At 34.9% G+C, this 19,686-nt stretch overlaps 1 protein-coding gene and 1 long non-coding RNA gene across 2 annotated transcripts in view; one reads left to right on the forward strand and one right to left on the reverse strand.

The window, feature by feature from the left end:
- On the forward strand, positions 1-18,672 carry heatr6 (HEAT repeat containing 6). The gene is made up of 20 exons (XM_051092975.1): positions 1-316; positions 2,067-2,174; positions 2,266-2,406; positions 2,485-2,600; positions 2,686-2,800; positions 3,552-3,653; positions 3,784-3,927; positions 4,043-4,317; positions 5,628-5,805; positions 5,896-6,102; positions 8,416-8,515; positions 8,625-8,983; positions 9,072-9,194; positions 12,032-12,112; positions 12,206-12,340; positions 12,413-12,535; positions 12,663-12,787; positions 12,875-12,971; positions 14,832-15,036; positions 17,158-18,672. The coding sequence occupies exons 1-20, from the start codon at positions 23-25 to the stop codon at positions 17,781-17,783; spliced, it is 3,654 nt and encodes a 1,217-aa protein (XP_050948932.1). The 5' UTR covers positions 1-22; the 3' UTR covers positions 17,784-18,672.
- The window catches only part of LOC127152371 (uncharacterized), a 17,048-nt gene continuing 14,739 nt past the window's right edge, over positions 17,378-19,686 (reverse strand). Inside the window, exon 3 of the long non-coding RNA XR_007825069.1 lies at positions 17,378-17,785. This is a non-coding gene — a long non-coding RNA (uncharacterized LOC127152371). The remainder of the gene's footprint in view (positions 17,786-19,686) is intronic.

Genomic DNA, 19,686 nt, shown 5'->3' on the forward strand with positions numbered 1-19,686 from the left:
CCGCTATTTTGCCTCTGTAAAGATGGCCGGTAAGGTAACGTTTTTTGATTCGAGCTTAAGTTTTCCTTCTAATCGCAACAAACAAGGATTTCAGTCCGCCTCACCCGATACACCAAGGTTTGCACCTCTATCAAAGGCACAGCATGAGCTCGACGGTTCCGCGCAGGCGCAGGATCAGATCAGTCGCTGCTTTAATAAACTCAGATCACTCAGACCATCTGACAGCGCGACTCTAAAAACTGAGCTCAATTTACTGTTCGACCAGCTCATCTCAGAAAACTACAGCAGCGGCAATCATGACAACATTCATCCAGAGGTATGGGCAGATTTAAGCTGTTTTCTTTAGAGCTGTCAAGCTCAGACAAGCTGTCAGTCTCCCAAAATCTACCTAGACAGCATGTTTGGGCGTTTTATCTAATGTTCGTATGAAATACCTCATATTTCCCTGAATCTAGTTATCAAACACGTCTTTGATGCCCATTCTTACTGCTTAGTTAGACATGTCACGAGGTTTTGAGGCACAATTTTTTAAAAGTTATTATTACAAAATGTATCACTATACAACAAATGAGGCCCAGCAAGATAGAAACATCCACGTTAGAAATAAGCAGAAGGTTTGTAACAACAAAAACATTCAACGTTTGATGCAAATAAATGAGATGCAAATACCTGTGTAAGGTTTAAGAAATCTTAAATGTATTGTACACTACATGTCAAAAGCAAAGCATTGTTAAAATGTTTTTGAAAAGGTGTTTTGTGCTGTTTAAAGTTGCGTTTTTTTTTTATCAAAAATACAGTCAAAACCATAATGCTGTGATTAAAAATTATTACAGTTTAAATGAGCTGTTTTTAATTATTATATAATTTGTTGCTGTCATGACAAAGCTGAATTTTCAGCATCATTGCAGTCTTTAGTGTCACATGATCCTTCAGAAATCATTCTAATATGGTGATTTCATGCTTAGTTATTAATAATGGTTCTTATTATTATTATATTTTTTTTTAAATAGTATTTGCTGCTTAATATTGTTCTTGATCCATTTTCTTTTCAGAAAACTTTGATGGATAGAAAATCATGTGAACAGGATTTATTTATAATAGAAATCTCTTGTAACATTATAAACATTTTTACTGCCACTTTTTTGATTCATTTAATGTCCTTGCTAAATAAAAGTTTATTTTTATTATTTAAATCTTTCATAAAAGTTTTGAACAGAAGTGTATCATTCTTTCTGAAAAAATAAAATAAAAAATAAGCTGCAAAAAAATATTTTCAGTCTTGATGTTGTTAGGACATATTTTGTTTTTACGTTTTTTTTTTTTAACTTTGTTACTGAATTTTTAATTAAATAAAGTATTGCAGCCTTGGTGAATGTAAGAGACTTTTAAAAACATAAAAAAAATACTTAATTACTGTTTACATTCGTGTAACATGTTTATTACATATATCTGACCCTGGACCACAAAACCAGTCTTATGTTGCACGGGTATATTTGTAGCAAAAGCCAAAAATACATCGGATGGGTCAAATTTATCGATTTTTCTTTTATGCCAAAAATCATTAGGATATTAAGTAAAGACCATGTTCCATGAAGATGTCTGATAAATTTCCCACCATAAATATATCAAAACTTAATTTTTGATTAGTAATATTCATTGCTAAGAACTTCATTTGGACAACTTTAAAAGTGATTTTCTCAGTATTTTGATTTTTTTGCACCATCAGATTCCAGATTTGCAAATAGTTGTATCTCGGCCAAATATTGTCCTTTTCTAACAATACATACATCAATGGAAAGTTTATTCATTCAGCTTTCAGATGATGTGTAAATCTCAATTTTGAGAAATTTACACATATGACTGGTTTTGTGGTCCAGGGTCACATATATGCACCAAATAATTAAAATATGAATTAAAATAATAAATAAAAATACAAACAAACAAACAATAAACATTGTCTCTGGTTAATCTGAGTAAGACACAACCTAAGTCTGTTATAGGGCATAATTCAGTGGTAGTGGTTGTCTAATATGGCTTTTTAAATGACTACTGGTCATCTTTCATAGGTTGTTTGTGAGATTCTTCTGCATGCCAGCCGTCTGGTTCCTCTCAGCCAAGAGCATCTTATTATCAAACTGTGCCAGCTGATTCATCAACTTCTAAACCAGCTACAGGTACTTACATTATGGCCATATATTGAATACACATATAGCTACTTATCAAGATGCATCTTTTTTAAAATATGTTTTTCGTTACTACTTATAGGTAATAGTGGATGAGCATACGCTGGATGTTCTGGTATCATACTGCTCACGTGCTCTGCGAACATGCAGCTCATGGACTCACCCGGAAGTGTTGCTTGCCCTCTCATCACTAGTGTACGGCAATGGATCCAGATGTCACAGGGTAAGAATTACAGATCTGGCAACTCTTGCTTTTTATAATGTTTGTAATCTAATCCTCTGAATCCTGAATCCTTAACAGCATCTTCCAGAGCTCCTTGGACTGAATGGAATTCTGGTAAACTACGGTGACCATAGCCAGCCTGACATAGAGTTACGTCGTTCTGCCGTGCATTGCATAGCAAATCTATGTCTCAGGTGAGCCATGTTCAGTGTCTCATGTCATGAATCCTTGGTGAGAATGGCCCTTTAGAGTTAAATGTCAATTTGTTTTGTGTACTAGTGTTCCTGGTCAGCCGTATTTAGAGGAGCCATATAAAGGTGTATGCTATAGAATCATCCTGCGGACACTACAGACCCCCAAACCACCTGATGTGGAGGACATTGTCTTCTGTACAGTCAGTACTGCATATTTATCTGATGCTACTATAAGTCAAGGTGTGGTCACATTAGCAAAATACAGGCAGTGTTCAAATTCTGTTGTCATTAGTGTGGGAACGTATAAAGCCTAGTTCACACCAATGTCACTTTCAAACAAAGTAGCTTTCTGTTGGTCAGCATGAATTTGCACAACCAGCTTAAACTTTAGCCAAATTTGCATGGGGAACTTTTTCGACCTCACGTGAAATACGCAATTGTATAGATTCCTATTGAAATAGCTGAATGGGTTTTCTCATAGCAATGATAAATGTGACCGCACCCTAAAGTAATAGTTCACCTAAAAATGAAAATTTATTAAAACTGTACTCCCCTAATCAAACAGATTTGGAGAAATTTAGCATTGCCTCACTTGCTCACCCGTGGGTCCTCTGCAGTGAATGGGTGCCGTCAGAATGAGGGCTCAAACAGCTGATAAAAACATCACAGTAATTCACAAGTAATGCACGACTTAAGTGCATCAGTTAACATCTTGTGAAGTGAAAGTTGAGTGAATGGGGTCATGTGGGTTACTCGTGGATTATTGTGATGCTTTTATCAGCTGTTTGGACTCTCATTTTGATGGCACCCATTCACTGCATTTTTAGAAAATTTTCTTTTTTGGGTGAAATGTTTATTTTAATTAAGAACACTTTGGTGCTGAAGTGCTGTCAAACTGCTGGTTATTCACATTTTCTTTTGTTTAAAAGTTTCCCATTTCTTGTGTTTCAGTTATTGCAGAGTGCTCTGAAGGGAATGCAGTATTTCCTCAATGGTGGAAAATGGAAAGCCGTTCCAAACCAGGATTTGGGCACCTTATTAGCTGTGCTCAAAGTATCCATACTGTTCTATTCTTGTTTTTATACAGATTGGTTATACAGTTCAAAAATTAAGCTGAATTTATAAATGGAGGGAGCTTATTGCATTATGATAATTGATAATTGTCTCATTGTGTCCTTGGCAGAGATTCATGTTCTACGGGCTGCCGGGAATAAGTGTGGAAATGCCACAGGTGTTGTACCCAGCTCCACTCCCTCAGTATGAGACTATTCCCGCTGCAAAACCTGAACCTTCACAAGACTCGAGTGCACAGAAAAAAACATTTGGGGTAGGTGGCCAGAACGTTTGTGTCATATAAGTGCACATGTGTAAAGGATATGGTCAAATCAAGGCTATACTTGTATTATCTCCAGAGGAAGAAAAAACTCATAATTCTGCTTTAGTCCCAACAGAATAAGAAGCGCAAGTCTCGTGGGAAAGGAAAGAAAGCTGGAGCTGAGGGAAAGAAGGATGAAGAGGAGGGAGAGGGTGACCACTTCTCTGGGCCTCTTAAAACTAGAGGAGGTGTAGTGGATCAGGGTGGTTGGTCACTTGGCTCACAGTCCGCTAGTGTGACGTCCCCATCAGGAGCGACTCCACAATTCTACCCTTCCTGGAAGAAAGGAAGCTCTGATTCTGAATTCTCCGACCCTGAAGGAGGATTGCAATCTAAGCTCAGGTTTGGCCCTTGGATATTAATGCCAGGAAAGCTTTCTTACGTTATTAGGTCAAATAAAACACTGACAGGTGGTAAATGACCTAGAAAAAGACACATAAACCCGCAAATATATGTATTTTTACATATGTTATGTAGAGATCAGGTTTTTTTAATGCCGAATATTTATTATTTGTACATTAGTGTTCAATAACAGATATGCTGATCTTATTTGTTTACTGTTTAATTTATGCTTTATATGCTGATATAATTAACTAAATATTAATTTTATTACTACAATAAGACATGCATTATTGTTGTTATTATCATTATAAGTAATTTACTTAAATAGCAATGCTTATATTTTAATTAATGTTTAAGTAATTATTAATAATTCACATGAATTGTAGTTAAATTATGAATTAACAGTTATATTCACTTTTTGCTCAAGTGTGAAGTAACTGATGCTGTATTTCTGCCCTGACACCTGCAATCGTAATTACATAACTAAAAAGTATTTATATTAGAATAGCAAAACTTATGCATTATGAATATTTTGTATGGTTATGCTGCTGCATTTTGTACAGAAAAATTATAATTTAATTTAAAAGTGTAATTGAATTAAATAATGCATATTTGAATGTTTAATAATTAATAGTTTATGATCAGCAGTATTTTTAATTATAACGTTATAATAATTATAATATTATACATTTTAGGGATTTGTCCATGACTTAAGTATCCAATAACTAATGCTCTATTTCTACTCTTTAACATTTTAAATGTTACTCTTATGGCCATTGTAAAAACTATTCTTTAACTTTTTAACTTTTATAGTAATTTTACAGTATCAAAGGTTTGCAGAATCTGCAAAATGTTAATTATTTTACCAAAATATGAGGGAGCAGGTAGAGAGAGCAGAGAGAGCATCTTATTCGGGTCAGTACTAAATAAAAAATAGCATGCATTTTGTATAATCCCTCTCATTTTGGTATTTGGTACGTTTTGCAGATTCCTCAAGGTGTATGTAAACTTTTGACCTCAATTGTATATAATTAAATAATTATTACAACAATAAACCTGTTCATTTAGAATATTTTGTATCATAATGCAATTGTACATTGTATAATAAATTCTTATTATTAGTAGTATTATTGGCATTATTATTGATTAGTTGGTTTAAAATGCTATTTTGGTAACTTTTCACGTAAGTGTAATTTGTTGTTACATAAGAAGATAATTAGCTAATCTAGTATTGTAATGAGACATGATTGCACTTTGTTGTCATGGCTTTAAAATATAAATGTGTTTGTTTTGGCTGCTGTCTCATCTAGGTTGTACCAAGCACGTGTGCGGCAGAGTGCGCTTCAGTGTTTCCTGGCTGTGGTTAAATGTGTTGAGAAACGAATCCTCTACGGCTACTGGTCTTCCTTTGTTCCAGATGCTCCTGGGATTGGAGGCCCACCTCCCCTTACCCTCCTGACCATTGCCCTAAAGGACCCCTCCCCGAAGGTAAAACACAAGTCTGCTGTTGCCCATTTAGTTTCTGACCTGAGATAAACATAGCCTGTTTGACATTTGACATACCACATTTGCTTCTAGGTACGGGCAGGATCTCTGCAAGTTCTGTCTGCTCTTCTAGAAGGTTCTCGCCAGTTCCTCTCCACCGCTGAAGATACCAGCGCACCTCGCCAGGCCTTCACTCCCTTTTCCGCCACATTAGCTGCCAGTGTCAGAGAGCTGCACCGCTGCTTGCTGCTAGCACTCGTAGCGGAGTCCTCCTGTCAGACACTCACACAGGTCTTAAAGGTAATAGAATACACACTCACGCCAGTGTTCTTATTAATTACAACAACTAAAATATTACAAATTATTTTTACTGACTGAAATAAAACTTAAATAAAATATAAATATTAGATGAATAACTTAGCCATAAAATAATGGAAATAGGTTTAGGTGATAAACTGTTACTTCACTAAAACTAAGATGTAACTAAGTTACTAAAACTACAACAGCAGCAAAAAAAAAAAAAAAAAAAAAAAAAAAATAGAATCATTTCTTATGCTATAGTCCAATATCCAGGGTTTCTGCGGGTCTTAAAGTCTTAAATCGCTTTTCCGTGAATTAAGGCCTTGAAAAGGTCTAAAATCAGAGCAGCAAGTCTTAAATTCGTATGATCATGGCATTAATTTATGCAAGGGATTGTTTCCTCATGTGTTTTATTTTGAAGTGAAGTGAAAGCATAATTTCGGTGCTATATGGCTTAGGTCGCTCAATAATTATCAAACAATACGCGGAAGATGGTGGTATGTACTGCTTCATCAGTCACCCGAAGAATAATGTTCGTTTTGATTTTTTTTTTTTTATAGTAATAAAAATCGTTTAGTTCAGTTGGAGAACAGACAATACAATTAAAACTGAATGAGGCTGCTCAATGCAGTGTGCCAAACGGCAGTCACATCACAGATCAGATTTCATTTATCACCTGAAGAGAGTCAGTCGAGCTGACTGACAAGAAGAGGGAGGTGAGAAAGACAAGACCATGGCGGAAGACTTGTAAAAATGTTTTGTATTTTGAAAAGCCTGTTGACTTTTGCAATTGATAGTGGAAGTTTCATATTTATTTGGTTCTACAGTGTTGAATGTTATTTAGAACGTTATAAATCAGTGCTGATTTTTATTTATTTAAACTGTGTTTTTTTTTTTTTTTTTAAATATTACATCAAGGTGTATGCCATGCTTCCAAGCTTTCTTATTCATTTTGCTAATAAATGTTTTGCGTTTCTTATTTATTTGGTTACACAGTGTTTACTGATTTTCAGTTTTGTATACCTATTTAAACTTTGTGTAAGTTATTATTTTATATTAGACATATAACATGGTGTATTTTTATTCGTTTTGTTAATAAAAGTTTGTTACGTTAATGCTGTTAATTTAAAAGTGAATGTAAAATGCGCACATCGCTTTTACAAGCTACTTAAAACCAAAGGAAAGAGGGAAAACACAAACAAACTAAAAACGAACAACTGCTTGAAGCTGAATTGCCGCGAATTTGAAAGTGAAAGTAAAATGTGCACGGCGCTTTTACCGAAAGAAAGTGAGGAAGAGGGAAAACTGAGACAAACTAAAAACAAACAATTGCTTGACGCTGAATTGCCACTAATTTGAACGTGAAAGTAAAACTCGAACTATACTTAAAGAACATATTGCTGTATTGTTTTCCCTTCGTCATTTTATTTTTTTCCCTTAAATTTTCTTTAGATGGTCTTAAAAAGGTCTTAAAAAGTCTTACCCTCGTAAAACCTGCTGAAACCCTGAATTTCTCTGATGCATATTTTGATGTAGTTTTAGAATTTTATTTTATTTTATTTTTTTAATAAAATACTTATTTATTTTTTATTTGATTAATTTACATTTCCTATTCCTTTACTTGTTTCTTGTCATGAATATAGCCGTGATACGAAACCTAACAAAAATGGCAAAAGATCATAATATTACTAACAATTAAACTAAAATTATAACTGCGTTTAACAATAAAAGCAAATTCAAAATAAATACACTTGTTTTTTGTTTTTAAAGATTTTTTTTGGCATTTTTGCCTATAGGACAGATCAGATATGACAGAAAGCGAAGTGGGAGAGAGAGAAGAAGGGGGGCGGGATCGGGAAAGGTCCTCGAGTCGGGATTCGAACACGGGACGCCCGTAGCGCAAAGGCGCTGTATGTCGGCACGCTGCCCTCAAAGCTAAAATAAATACTATTAATAAAACCATAAATTCAGTTATAATTTATGAAATTATAAAATAATACATGCAGTCACCTCAGAATAATGCTAGACCTTTTCTCAGAACTAACTTACCAATTGGCGCAAATACCAGTAAATTCACTACCACAAACCTTAGTAAATCATGTTGAGTAATTCATTTAAATACTGTGTCTATAAGGGAAACAAGCGCATTTGCAATAGATTCAGTTGCAAAAATGTGTCGCTAAATTTTCCACTGTGTGCCTTTAGTAAATCTTGATACTGGTTTTTTTAAATACTAAAAGAGGGTTTGCACTTCTGCAAACTGTAAATCTGGTCCAAAGAGTTTGTGAACACTCTTTGTGTTTTGTCTTGCAGTGCCTTGCTCATCTGGTGTCCAACGTGCCTTATAATCGTCTCAGACCGGGCCTGTTGAGCCCGCTGTGGAAACAGATCCGCCCATATGTGCGCCACAGAGGTACTAATACAAGTTGCAAACTGTCCATATGTTGAATAATTGGTCTGATAATTACTAAAAATACAGTCAAATCAAGCATTCACCATTCTGTCTCTTCCTCCCATGTTAGATGTGAATGTCCGTGTGTCCAGTCTCACCCTCTTCGGTTCATTAGTCTCAACACAAGCCCCCCTCCCAGAGATCCAGCTCCTCCTCCAGCAGCCCGTATCTACATCCGCCCTCAGCATCTCCGGCATCAGCACTCCGCAGGAGCTCTCTCACAACTGGAGACACCCTGCTCGGAGAGACGGAGAGGCCTCATCTCCTGGAGGAGGAGTTGAGGGGGGTCCGGAAGGGCCGTGCTGGCTGTTGCAGCTGTGCATGAACCTGGTCACTCAGCCTCGTGAAGAACCGTACTCTGATAGTGATGCTGGGGGGTCTAGTGGAGCACAGCTGGAACCTTCACCCGTCCGACTTGAAGCCCTGCAGGCGAGTGGTCTGTTTGTGAACATGCAGTCACAGCATTTGCACATCATGTAATGTTTGTGTTAAATTGATTGTATGTGGTTTATTTCAGGTTTTGGCTCATCTGGTGAAGGGTTATTTCTCACTGGCTCAGGCGTCTCTGTTGGAGTTGGGGCAACTCAGTGCTCGCTGTCTCACAGAGCAAGACCCCTCTGTGCAACTTCATGGCGCTAAAGTATTTGACCTTTATTTCTTTGTCATTTCCTGTCTCATTGGTGCTTGCTCTGGCAAACATAACTAATTTTAAAGGCCTATTTACACCAACAGGAATGTTCACAATGGAAATTTAGGTTTTCCATGCAATTTGTATTTTCAGACAAATGCATTAAAAAATGAAAATGCAGAATCATAATTCAAACGTTTGTCGGCCTAAACAGACACCGTAACAGTTGTTCATTCCAATTAAAATCACACCACACATTTGTCTTAGTTAACTTAATCAAGTAACTTGCACTGCAGTATTTGTGCTGTATAAATGATATCTCAGATTGTGCGAAACTGAGAATGATTGCAATTATGGTAACTATTACTATTAAAGGAGAAGTCCACTTCCAGAACAACAATTTACAGATAATGTACTCACCCCCTTGTCATCCAAGATGTTCATGTCTTTCTTTCTTCAGTCATAAAGAAATTATGTTTTTTGAGGAAAACATTTCAGCATTTTTCTCCATATAATGGACTGGTATGGTGCCCCGAGTTTGAATTTCCAAAATGTAGTTTAAATGCGGCTTCAAACGATCCCAAATGCGGTTGTACACGATCCCAGTCAAGGAAGAAGGGTCTTATCTAGCGAAACAATTTTTTTTTTTCATTAAAAAAATACAATTTAAATACTTTTTAATGTCAAACCCATGTCTTTGAAAATCATCCTACATCACTGCAGAAGTTCCAATCCAGTCTTTGTAAAGTGAACATGCAAAGAAGATCAAACACCCTTAACAAAAAAGGTAAAACGGCAATTATAGGACGATTTTGAAGTTGAGGGAGAACATGAGATGGGAGTTTTTCAAAGTTGGGAAGAGCAAGACAAGACGAGCGTTTGATATTAAAAAATATAGAAATTGTATTATTTTTATGAAAATAACTTTATCGTTTCGCTAGATAAGACCCTTCTTCCTCAGCTGGGATCGTTTACAACCTCATTTAGGATTGTTTGAAGCCGCATTTAAACTGCATTTTGGAAGTTCAAACTCGGGGCACCATATCAGTCCATTATATGGAAAAAAATCCTAAAATGTTTTCCTCAAAAAACAATTTTTTTATGACTGAAGAAAGCCTGCATTTATTTGATCCTTAATACAGCAAAAGCAGTAATATTGTGAAATAATATTATTATTATTTTTATTATTAAAAATAACTGTTTTCTATTTGAATATATTTTAAAATGTAATTCATTCATATGATTACAGTTGATTTTTCAGCATCATCATTCCAGTCTTCAGTGTCACATGATTTTTCAGAAAATATTCTAATAAGCTGATTTGCTAAATATTATCAATATTTAAAACGGTTAAGTACATTATTTTTTTTTCAGGATTCTTTAATAGAAAGATCCAAATATCAGTGTTTATCTGAAATAAAAAGCTTTTGTAACATTATAAACTATACCATTCAAAAGCTTGCAGTCAGTGTAATTTTAGAAGAAATTATAAAAATGTAATACTTTTATTTAGCAAGGATGCTTTAAATTGATGAGAAGTGATGATAAAGATATTCATATGCTGTTTTAAATATTGATAATATTTAGCAAATCAGCTTATTAGAATATTTTCAGTAATTATGTTAAAAATGTAACTTTGAAATCACAGGAAAAAATTACATTTGTAAAAATATAATCAAATATAAAACAGTTATTTTAAATAGTAAAAATATTTACATTTTTCACTGTTTTTGCTGTACTTTGAATCAAATAAATACAGACTTGGTGAGCAGAAGAGACTTCTTTAAAAAACATTAAAAATCTTACTGTTTAAAAACTTTTGACTGATAGTGTTTCGACACAATATTGTCAATATTGTCTGTTTTGATCAATGTTGCAAAAATAGTTCCAAAAACAGAACTGTTGTGCCTTTGCGTGCAACATACAGTGGTGTTTTGTTGTTGAATGAATCCATGATTTTGAACAAATCGAGTGAGCTAATGATTCAGTGACCATTTGATAAAGAAGAAACTTAGTTTCTGAATGAATCAGTCGTTTGAACAAATCAGTTGAATGAATGACTAAATGACCTCCTCATTAAAATAGTTACTTGTTGCCACCTTCTGATGGTTTTAGTTTCATATTTACAGTATCGTTTCCAAAAAAAAATCATATTTCAGTATTCAAAGTTCTAAAGAATATCCTTTTTTATCATTATGTATGCAATGTCAAATCAAATATTTTCTTTCTATAGCTACTTTTTTGTAATGCCTATTCAGTGCTTATCTCATTCTCTCACTTTTAGAGGTGATTTCTCAGCCACAGTTGAGGTGCAGTTAATTTGCAATCAGTTAATTGGCCCATCTGGTAATTAATTAGATTTAAAATTTAAACCTTACATTATAGTTAGCTTTCATGGTGTGAACGGCTCTTTATTACTTTTCTAAATGTTTAGAGTTGTTATTTTTGTTTGAGCATTAAAGGCCCATTTACACCAAAAAAGATAACTGTATCCACACCAACGGACAATAAAATTCTGTTTGTTATAAGTGTTGTCTGGCATTTTAAATGCTTGAGCTCTGGATTCTGATTGGCTGTCAATGATTTTATTATTAATGAGCTGGAAAAAATGTTCTGAAAGTGATTTTAAATATATTATTCCTCTGTGTCATTATTGTTGTAGTGTGGATTTACCTGTTCTTATAGAATTAGAATGATTATTAAAACATACATATTTATAGTTATCGCAAGCGACAGCCAGAATCATAGTGATGACTTTAGCGTGGGCAAGCACCTGTAATTTACATGTAACTGTTACATTTAGTTTTTCTCTTTTTTGGTCTGGTTTACCCTTTCTGTGTATTTACAAGCTTCTGGAAGAACTGGGAACAGGCATTATCCAGCAGTACAGAGCTGATGCCAGCACTCCACAATGCGTGCCAGTGTGTCAGGTAAAAAAAAAAAAAAACGTGCATGTGAGGTGGTACAAAACTACATTCAAAGGCTATGATGTTGATGTAATCTTGGTCTTTTGCCCTTTTCAGGTGGTTGAGTTCTGGTCAGAGGTCCTGGGTGGTCCACTGATCAGCGCCTTACAGAACGAGCAGCATCCCACCCTACAGACCAGCGCATGCGACACGCTCTCCTCCATCTTACCACAAGCATTCAGCCAGCTGCCCGTGAGTGTGTTTGACCTCTTGAGTTTCCACATGCGATATTCTTTGTGATACTCATATGTGCACTATCTGCAGAATAAGACACAAATGCTGTGTATCACAATACTGCTGGGACTGACGTACAGCGAAAACTCCCTGGTAAAGGCGGCAGCAGTGAGAGCTTTGGGTGTATACATCCTCTTTCCCTGCCTAAGAGAGGTACAAGATTAGCCTTCTAATATATTGAAAGAGCTTCACTTTTAATTTCTAAACAGCATAAATCCACCTTCATCCGCCTAGAAACTGATTTAACTATTTTTACTATATTTTTTTTTGACGACCACAGGATGTGATGTTTGTGGCTGACACGGCTAATGCCATCCTCACTGCTCTGGAAGACCGCTCACCCAATGTTCGTGCAAAGGCAGCCTGGTCACTTGGCAACCTCACCGACACGCTTATTGTCAACATGTGAGAGACACAAATGAGCACATCTGCATGTGTATTACATTAAAATAGTATACTGATGGTTTTCCTTTGCTCATCTGTTGTCCTCAGGCAATCAGTGGGGCTGGAGTTTCAGGAGGAGTTCTCCGATATGCTGCTGCTGAACATGCTGAGATCTGCCACTAAAGCTTCAGGAGATAAAGACAGGGTGGGTATTTTTTTTGGTTGCTGATGCCAACGCCTTTGTACTTTTGTGTTCATGGCATCTTCAGAAGATTTCTAAAGCTGTTAAATAAAATATATTCCACCTCATTATGCACTTTATGCAAAATTATACAAACATTTGAGATTTTGGGCTAGTAATTCCTAAAACACACCACTGTTGGAGAGGGTGAGTTGTTTGTTAAAAAAGATGTTTTGAATGTTACTTACATACATAAATATATACACACACACGCACACCCACTCCCTCAACGACACTTGCGTATTATCATCACAGTTTGGAAACTTGATAACAGTTCTTTTTTTCACAGTTCTTTGATGAATAGAAAGTTTAAATAAACAGCATTTATATTAAATATTTTTTTGGACATTATGAATGTCTTTAGATGTAACACTGGACCACAAAACCATTCGTAAGTTGCACGGGTATATTTGTAGCAATAGCCAACAATACATTGGATTGGTAAAAATTATCGATTTTTTTTTTTTTGCTAAGCCAAAAATTAATAGGATGTTATGTTAACATCATGTTCTATGATATTTTGTAAATTTCCTACCATAAATATATCAAAACTTAATTTTGGATTAGTAATATGAACTGCTAAGAACTTCATGTGGACAACTTTAAAGGTAATTTTTCTCAATATTTTGATTGCCCCTTATGACTGGTTTTGTGGTCCAGGGTCACAGATGTCTTTGTAAATGTCATTTAAATGTATCCATCTTAAATATAAATATTTAATTCCTTTCTAAATATTACTGAAATTAAACTTTTCAACAGCACTGTATATTTAGATTAAACAGCTTTTAGCTTATGATTTCAAAGTGTTTTATTGTAATTATTATTATTAGTTGATATTGGGTATTAATTATTCAGTGTTTCTGATATTTATTTGTGGACATTCCTGTCTATTCAAGATGCGTTAAAGGAGATGTCCACTTCCAAAACAAAGATTCACATATAATGTACTCCAAAATGCAGTTTAATTGCGGCTTCAAACTATCTCAAATGCGGTTGTAAACAATCCCAGCCGAGAAAGAAGGGTCTTATCTAGCGAAACGATTGGTTATTTTCATAAAAATAATACAATTTATATAGTTTTTAATGTCCAATGCTCGTCTTGTCTCACTCTGCCTAAACTGTTTTTGTTTGGGTTCATGACAGTTAGGGTATGTCGAAAAACTCCCATCTCATGTTCTCCCTCAACTTCAGAATCCTATATTGCTGTTTTACCTTTTTTGTTAAGGGTGTTTGATCTTCTTTGCATGTTCACTTTGCAAAGACTGGGTCAGTACTTCTGCAGCGATGTAGGATGATTTTAAAATGACTTTTGAAGTTGAGGGAGAAAATACGATTGGAGTCCATTATATGAAGAAAAATGCTGAAATGTTTTCCTCAAAAAACATAATTTCTCTACGCCTGAAAAAAAGAAAGACACAAACATCTTGGATGACAATGGGGTTAATACATTTTATGTGAATCTTTGTTTTGGAAGTGGACTTCTCCTTTAAAAACCTGATTTAACCTTTTTAAGCACCATTTCTTGAAGAGTGCATTCTCTGTAATAACACTTTTCCTGAGAGTAGCTGTGTAAATCTGTGTTCATGCAAGAAGAGTTTAAATTTGTCATTTGAGAATAGACATTTACTAATTATAATTAATACATTTTATTTCCTTGTTCATCTATCCATATATGGTGTATATGACCATAACAATAAAACAGTTATCAGTTTATCAGTCAGAATTTGAATAATGCTGCATCCTCATTAAAGGCAGAAACAAATGCTGCCTTTTCACAATGTATCAAGTGATAATGAATCCAAGCTTGGGTTTCCTGTTTTGTAGGTAAAGAGCAATGCTGTCCGTGCACTTGGGAATCTGCTTCACTTCCTGCAGCCGGTGCACCTGGGAAAGCCTGTGTTTGAGCAGCCTCTGCTGGAGGCCATGAGGGCTCTGATAGATACGGTTAGAGGGGATGCAACCATGAAAGTGCGCTGGAACGCCTGCTATGCACTAGGCAATGCCTTCAGAAATCACAACCTGCCTCTGGGTGAGTGAACATGTTTATTAGATTTATTGAATTGAAAATTAAATAAAAAATCAGGGTAATGCAGCTGTCCTGATATCATAATGATGAAAAAAAAATAGTTCTTGAAAAGAAAATGAAAAAATAGAGTGTCCGTTTTCATTAAGTGCAGATAGCCTGCCTTGTAACTCCGCCCACCAATTTGTGATTGAGCTAGTCAGTGCTACAAAATACAACTGTCATATATCAGTTCCAGTGGCGTAGATGGTAACGCGAATGTCGTGGTCTTTTTGACGTGATCGATCCGAGTAGAAAGGCATTTATTTTCAATAAAAATTAAGTAAATATTCAAAAAGTTGAAAATAACATTGGGCAGGTTTAAGGTAGATGTAGGGAGGGCTTTATTGTCCCAATAAGGTAGCATCCATTTAATAATTTTAATTAGAATTTTAATTTACACTCATTATTATGCTATTATTGTATAATGTTTTATAATGCATTACAATACTGAGGTTCAGATAGTTGCCACTACTTTAAATAACTGTTATCAATACCAAAAATCCTGCTATTTTAACATAGTATAAATAGAATCTATAGCTATTTGCACTTAGTGTAAAATCTATTACACTTTATTTTAAGATGTCCTTGTTACAGTGTAGTTGTACATTTAAGTACTGAGTAATATGAATTAACTACATGTACTTACTATATGATGATGGATACGATTAGGGTTTGTCTTAGGGTTTCTTGCGTATAATTATGCATAATTAGATGCTATTATAATAGTAAGTACATGTAACATGCGTAACAAGGACACCTTAAAATAAAGTGTTACAAAATATTAGTGAAAATAGCCACTGCCTTAAGAAAAATTCTAAATCTTTAAAAAAACCATGATGTTTATTTTTAAAATAATAATTGAACACACTGCTTATGTTTTAAAAACATTTAGCCCCTTAAACAAAGTACTTTTTTGCAACCAGCATGCAAGAAAAAATATATAAAACAAGAAATTATATAATTTCTTATATTATATATTTAATAATTTGACCATTTCACAATATCATGTGGTGCAGCTCCCTAAAAACCAGGATTGAATAATTAATGATATTTATACAAATAATTTTTATCTTGACAAATGTCCATACTTTTTTTTTTTTAATGATTAAGAGAATTAGACTTTTATGTGTTTTTCAGATATAATTAAAGTGTAAGGAAAATGTTATCACTTTTTAAATGGTGCTTTATTCACAATATTTTTTTATGTGATTATTCTAATTTTGCACATAAGTTAAATTCGCAACTTTGAATGGGAACACTTAGTGGTGACACTATCAGTGGTGAAATGAATTGCCAGTGATCAGGTGGTACAGTGGTCACACAAAGTCAAAGCTTTCAGATAATTCAGAGTTTACAAGTCGTAATTATAAATTCAAGGACATGAATGCTTTTTAAAACTTGAGATTTAGTAATTACGATAATTCATAGGGATATTTTACATGAAAATAAAAATTCTGTCATTAATTACTCCAAACCTGTAAGACCTTCGTTCATCTTCGGAAAACAAATGAAGATATTCTGGATAAAATCCAAAAGCATTATGACCCTGTGTAAACAGCAACGCGACTGACATGTTCAAGGCCCAGAAAGGTAGTAACGACATCATTAAAATAGTCCATGTGACATCAGTGGTCCGACTGTAATATTATGACGTTTCAAGAATACTTTTTGTGCGCAAAGAAAACAAAAATAACGACTTCAATCAACAATTTCCTCTCTTCTGTGTCAATCTCAGCAGGGTTCATGAGAGTACCATGACGCATGCATGAGGTGCTCCTGACGCATGCTTTAGGGCTCTCTCCCGAATGGTGGCAGAGACTGACATGGAAGAGAAGAAAAAGTATTCTTGTAGCTTCATAACATTACGGTTGAACCGCTGATGTCACATGGACTATTTATAACAAATGATTTTAATGTAGTTGCATTGCTGTATGCAGGGTCAAAAAGCTCTTGGATTTAATCAAAAATATCTTAATCTGTGTTCTAGAGATGGACAAAGGGGTGAGTCATGAGGGTGAGTAATTAATGACCGAATTTTCATTTTTAGATAAACTGTCCCTTTAACAAACACCATTTGACTTGCAGGTTCTGCTGTTTGGTCTAAGGAAGCTTACTCTGCCCTGTCCTACGTCGTCACGTCCTGCAAGAACTTCAAAGTACGCATCAAATCCGCTGCTGCACTTTCTGTTCCATCAACGCGAGAGCGCTACGGCGACGCTCACCAATTCGCCGAAGTGTGGCGGGCTTTGGCTCAGGCCCTTGAACACAGTGAAGAAACGGAGGACTTCCTTGAGTATCGTTACTGTGCTAGCTTACGCTCACAGCTCTGCCATGCTCTCCTGCACCTTCTGTCCTTATGTCAGCCTGATGACCTTCCTGCACTGAGGTCATCACTGACTGACCAATCCAGACCAGTGCTACAGGGCTTCCTGGTTCACTACCTTAGCGATAAGGGCGTGTCTTTGGTTGCTGGGGTCGATGGTGCTGCAGGGGAGGAAGCTGGGGATAATGCGGCACCTGAAGATGGTTTCGTGGTGCTCAACGAGACGCTGACCAGGCTGAAGGGACAGCTAGAAGAGGCCATATTGAGCAGCAGTGAGGATCTGAAGACTGTGGTGAATTTCCTTGAGGATGTAGTGAGGAACTTTGAGGAGATGAAAGAATCAGACAGCAAAGATCCCTCACTTACGCTTTGCAAATCACCACAGTGAAACTGAAAATACAGATGTGTTCAGCTGTAATGAAGCCATGTGACATGACTGTCTAAGGTCGAAATGCCTTTTAGATTTTATTAAAAATGTATATACTGTATTAAAATATATTTCAAATCAAAGATATTTCTGTTAAGTCTCAAATTATGCCTTTAAAGGAATAGTTCATCCAAAAATTAAAGGCAATCCAAGATGTAGAGAAGTTTGTTTCTGTTGCTTCATCAGAACAGATTCGGAGACATGTACTTTCTTGGAGAGATTACTTGCTCTGCTGTGAATGGGTGCCATCAGAATGAGAGTTCAAACAGCTGATAAAACTGTCATCATAATCCATATGACTCTAGTCCATTAAATAATGCCTTGTGAAGTGAAAAGCTGTGTGTTTGTAATAAACAAGTCTATCCTCATTTTAAAAGTCCATAATTACGTCCTCGCGGGAGAATCCCTTGTCCTCTCATATCAAAATGCTAAATTTCTCCAAATCTGTTACAAAGAAGAAACAAATTCATCTACATCTTGAATGCCCTGAGGCTCAGTAGATTTTCAGCAAACTTACATTTCTGGGTGAGCTGTCCCTTTAAAACCACTTTCACTTAGTGATTTGACAAATAAAAACACAGTTGCAGATTATAGACAAATAAAAAACATTCTTACTTGTGGACTCAGAAGTTTCTCTTTTTTTTTAGTTGTTGGTTATAACTTGATATGAAATATTAACTTAAGAAGGAGATCATTCTGAATGATTCACGCACACACTTGCTAAGCACGTGTTTTTAGTAAAATAGCAGCAAGTTAAAAATTATTTATTGTGGGTGGTTTCTGTTTGTTTGCATTTTTATTATACTAAGACTCTTGAAAAAAGAAAATGACATATAATAACATGCGGTTTGGGTGTTAAAATATTTCAGACATTTTTGTTCCTCGTTTATCCCACTGTAGCAAATTTCAACCTGTTTTGTTTAATACAGTTTTTCCACTAAATTTACACCTAAATTTATATTTAAACCTAAATGTAGTTAGAAGTACATCAGCATCTTATGCTCTTAAGTTTATTAAAACAACAATTTTGCTGGGGTTTCTCAGTGTGTTGTTACACTACCAGTTAAAAGTTTTTGAACAGCAAGATTTTTAATGATTTTTAAGTGTCTTCTGCTCACCAAGCCTGCATTAATTTGATCCAAAGTACAGCAAAAACTAAGTTTTTGAAATGTTTTTACTATTTTAAATAACTGGTTTCAGTTTGAATATATTTTAAAATGTAATTTATTCCTGTGATTTCAAAGCTGAATTTTTGGCATCATTATTCCAGTCACACGATCCTTCAGAAATCATTCTAATATTCTGATTTGCTGCTTTAAAAGCATTTATTATTATTATGTTTAAAACAGCTGAGTAAATTTTTTCAGGTTTCTTTGATGAATGGACAGTTCAGTAGAACAGTGTTTATCAGTGAAATAAAGTCTTTTGTAACATTAAAAATGTCTTTATTGTCACTTTTGATCAATTTAAAGCATCCTTGCTAAATAAAGGTATTCATTTCTGTCATTTCTTTTTGGGGTATAATGTTACAAAAACTTTTTATTCAGATAAAAGCTGATCTTTGGATCTTTCTAGAGTCCTGAAAAAAATATTCTCAGCTATTAAATAATAATAATAATAATAATAATAATAATGTTTCTTGAACAGCAAATCAGCATATTAGAATGATTTCTGTAGGATCATGTGAAACTAAAGACTAGAGTAATGATGCTGAAAATGTAGCTTTGATCACAGGAATAAATTACATTTTAAAATATATTCAAATAGAAAGCAGTTATTTTAAATGGTAAAAATATTTCGCAATATTGCTTATTTTGCTGTATTTTGGATCATATAAATTCAGGCTTGGTGAGCAGAAGAAGAA

The sequence above is a fragment of the Labeo rohita genome, chromosome 21 (genome assembly GCF_022985175.1).
Source record: "Labeo rohita strain BAU-BD-2019 chromosome 21, IGBB_LRoh.1.0, whole genome shotgun sequence".
NCBI classification, from domain to species: Eukaryota; Metazoa; Chordata; class Actinopteri; order Cypriniformes; family Cyprinidae; genus Labeo; species Labeo rohita.

What these genes read in the sequence shown, in the direction of transcription:
- heatr6 (XM_051092975.1), top strand. Translation starts at nt 23, where the DNA reads ATGGCCGGTAAGGTAACGTTTTTTGATTCGAGCTTAAGTTTTCCTTCT. An exon ending in GGATTGCAATCTAAGCTCAG is followed by an intron (nt 4,318 to 5,627) that starts GTTTGGCCCTTG and finishes TGTCTCATCTAG; the next exon opens with GTTGTACCAAGCACGTGTGC. An exon ending in TCCGACTTGAAGCCCTGCAG is followed by an intron (nt 8,984 to 9,071) that starts GCGAGTGGTCTG and finishes GGTTTATTTCAG; the next exon opens with GTTTTGGCTCATCTGGTGAA.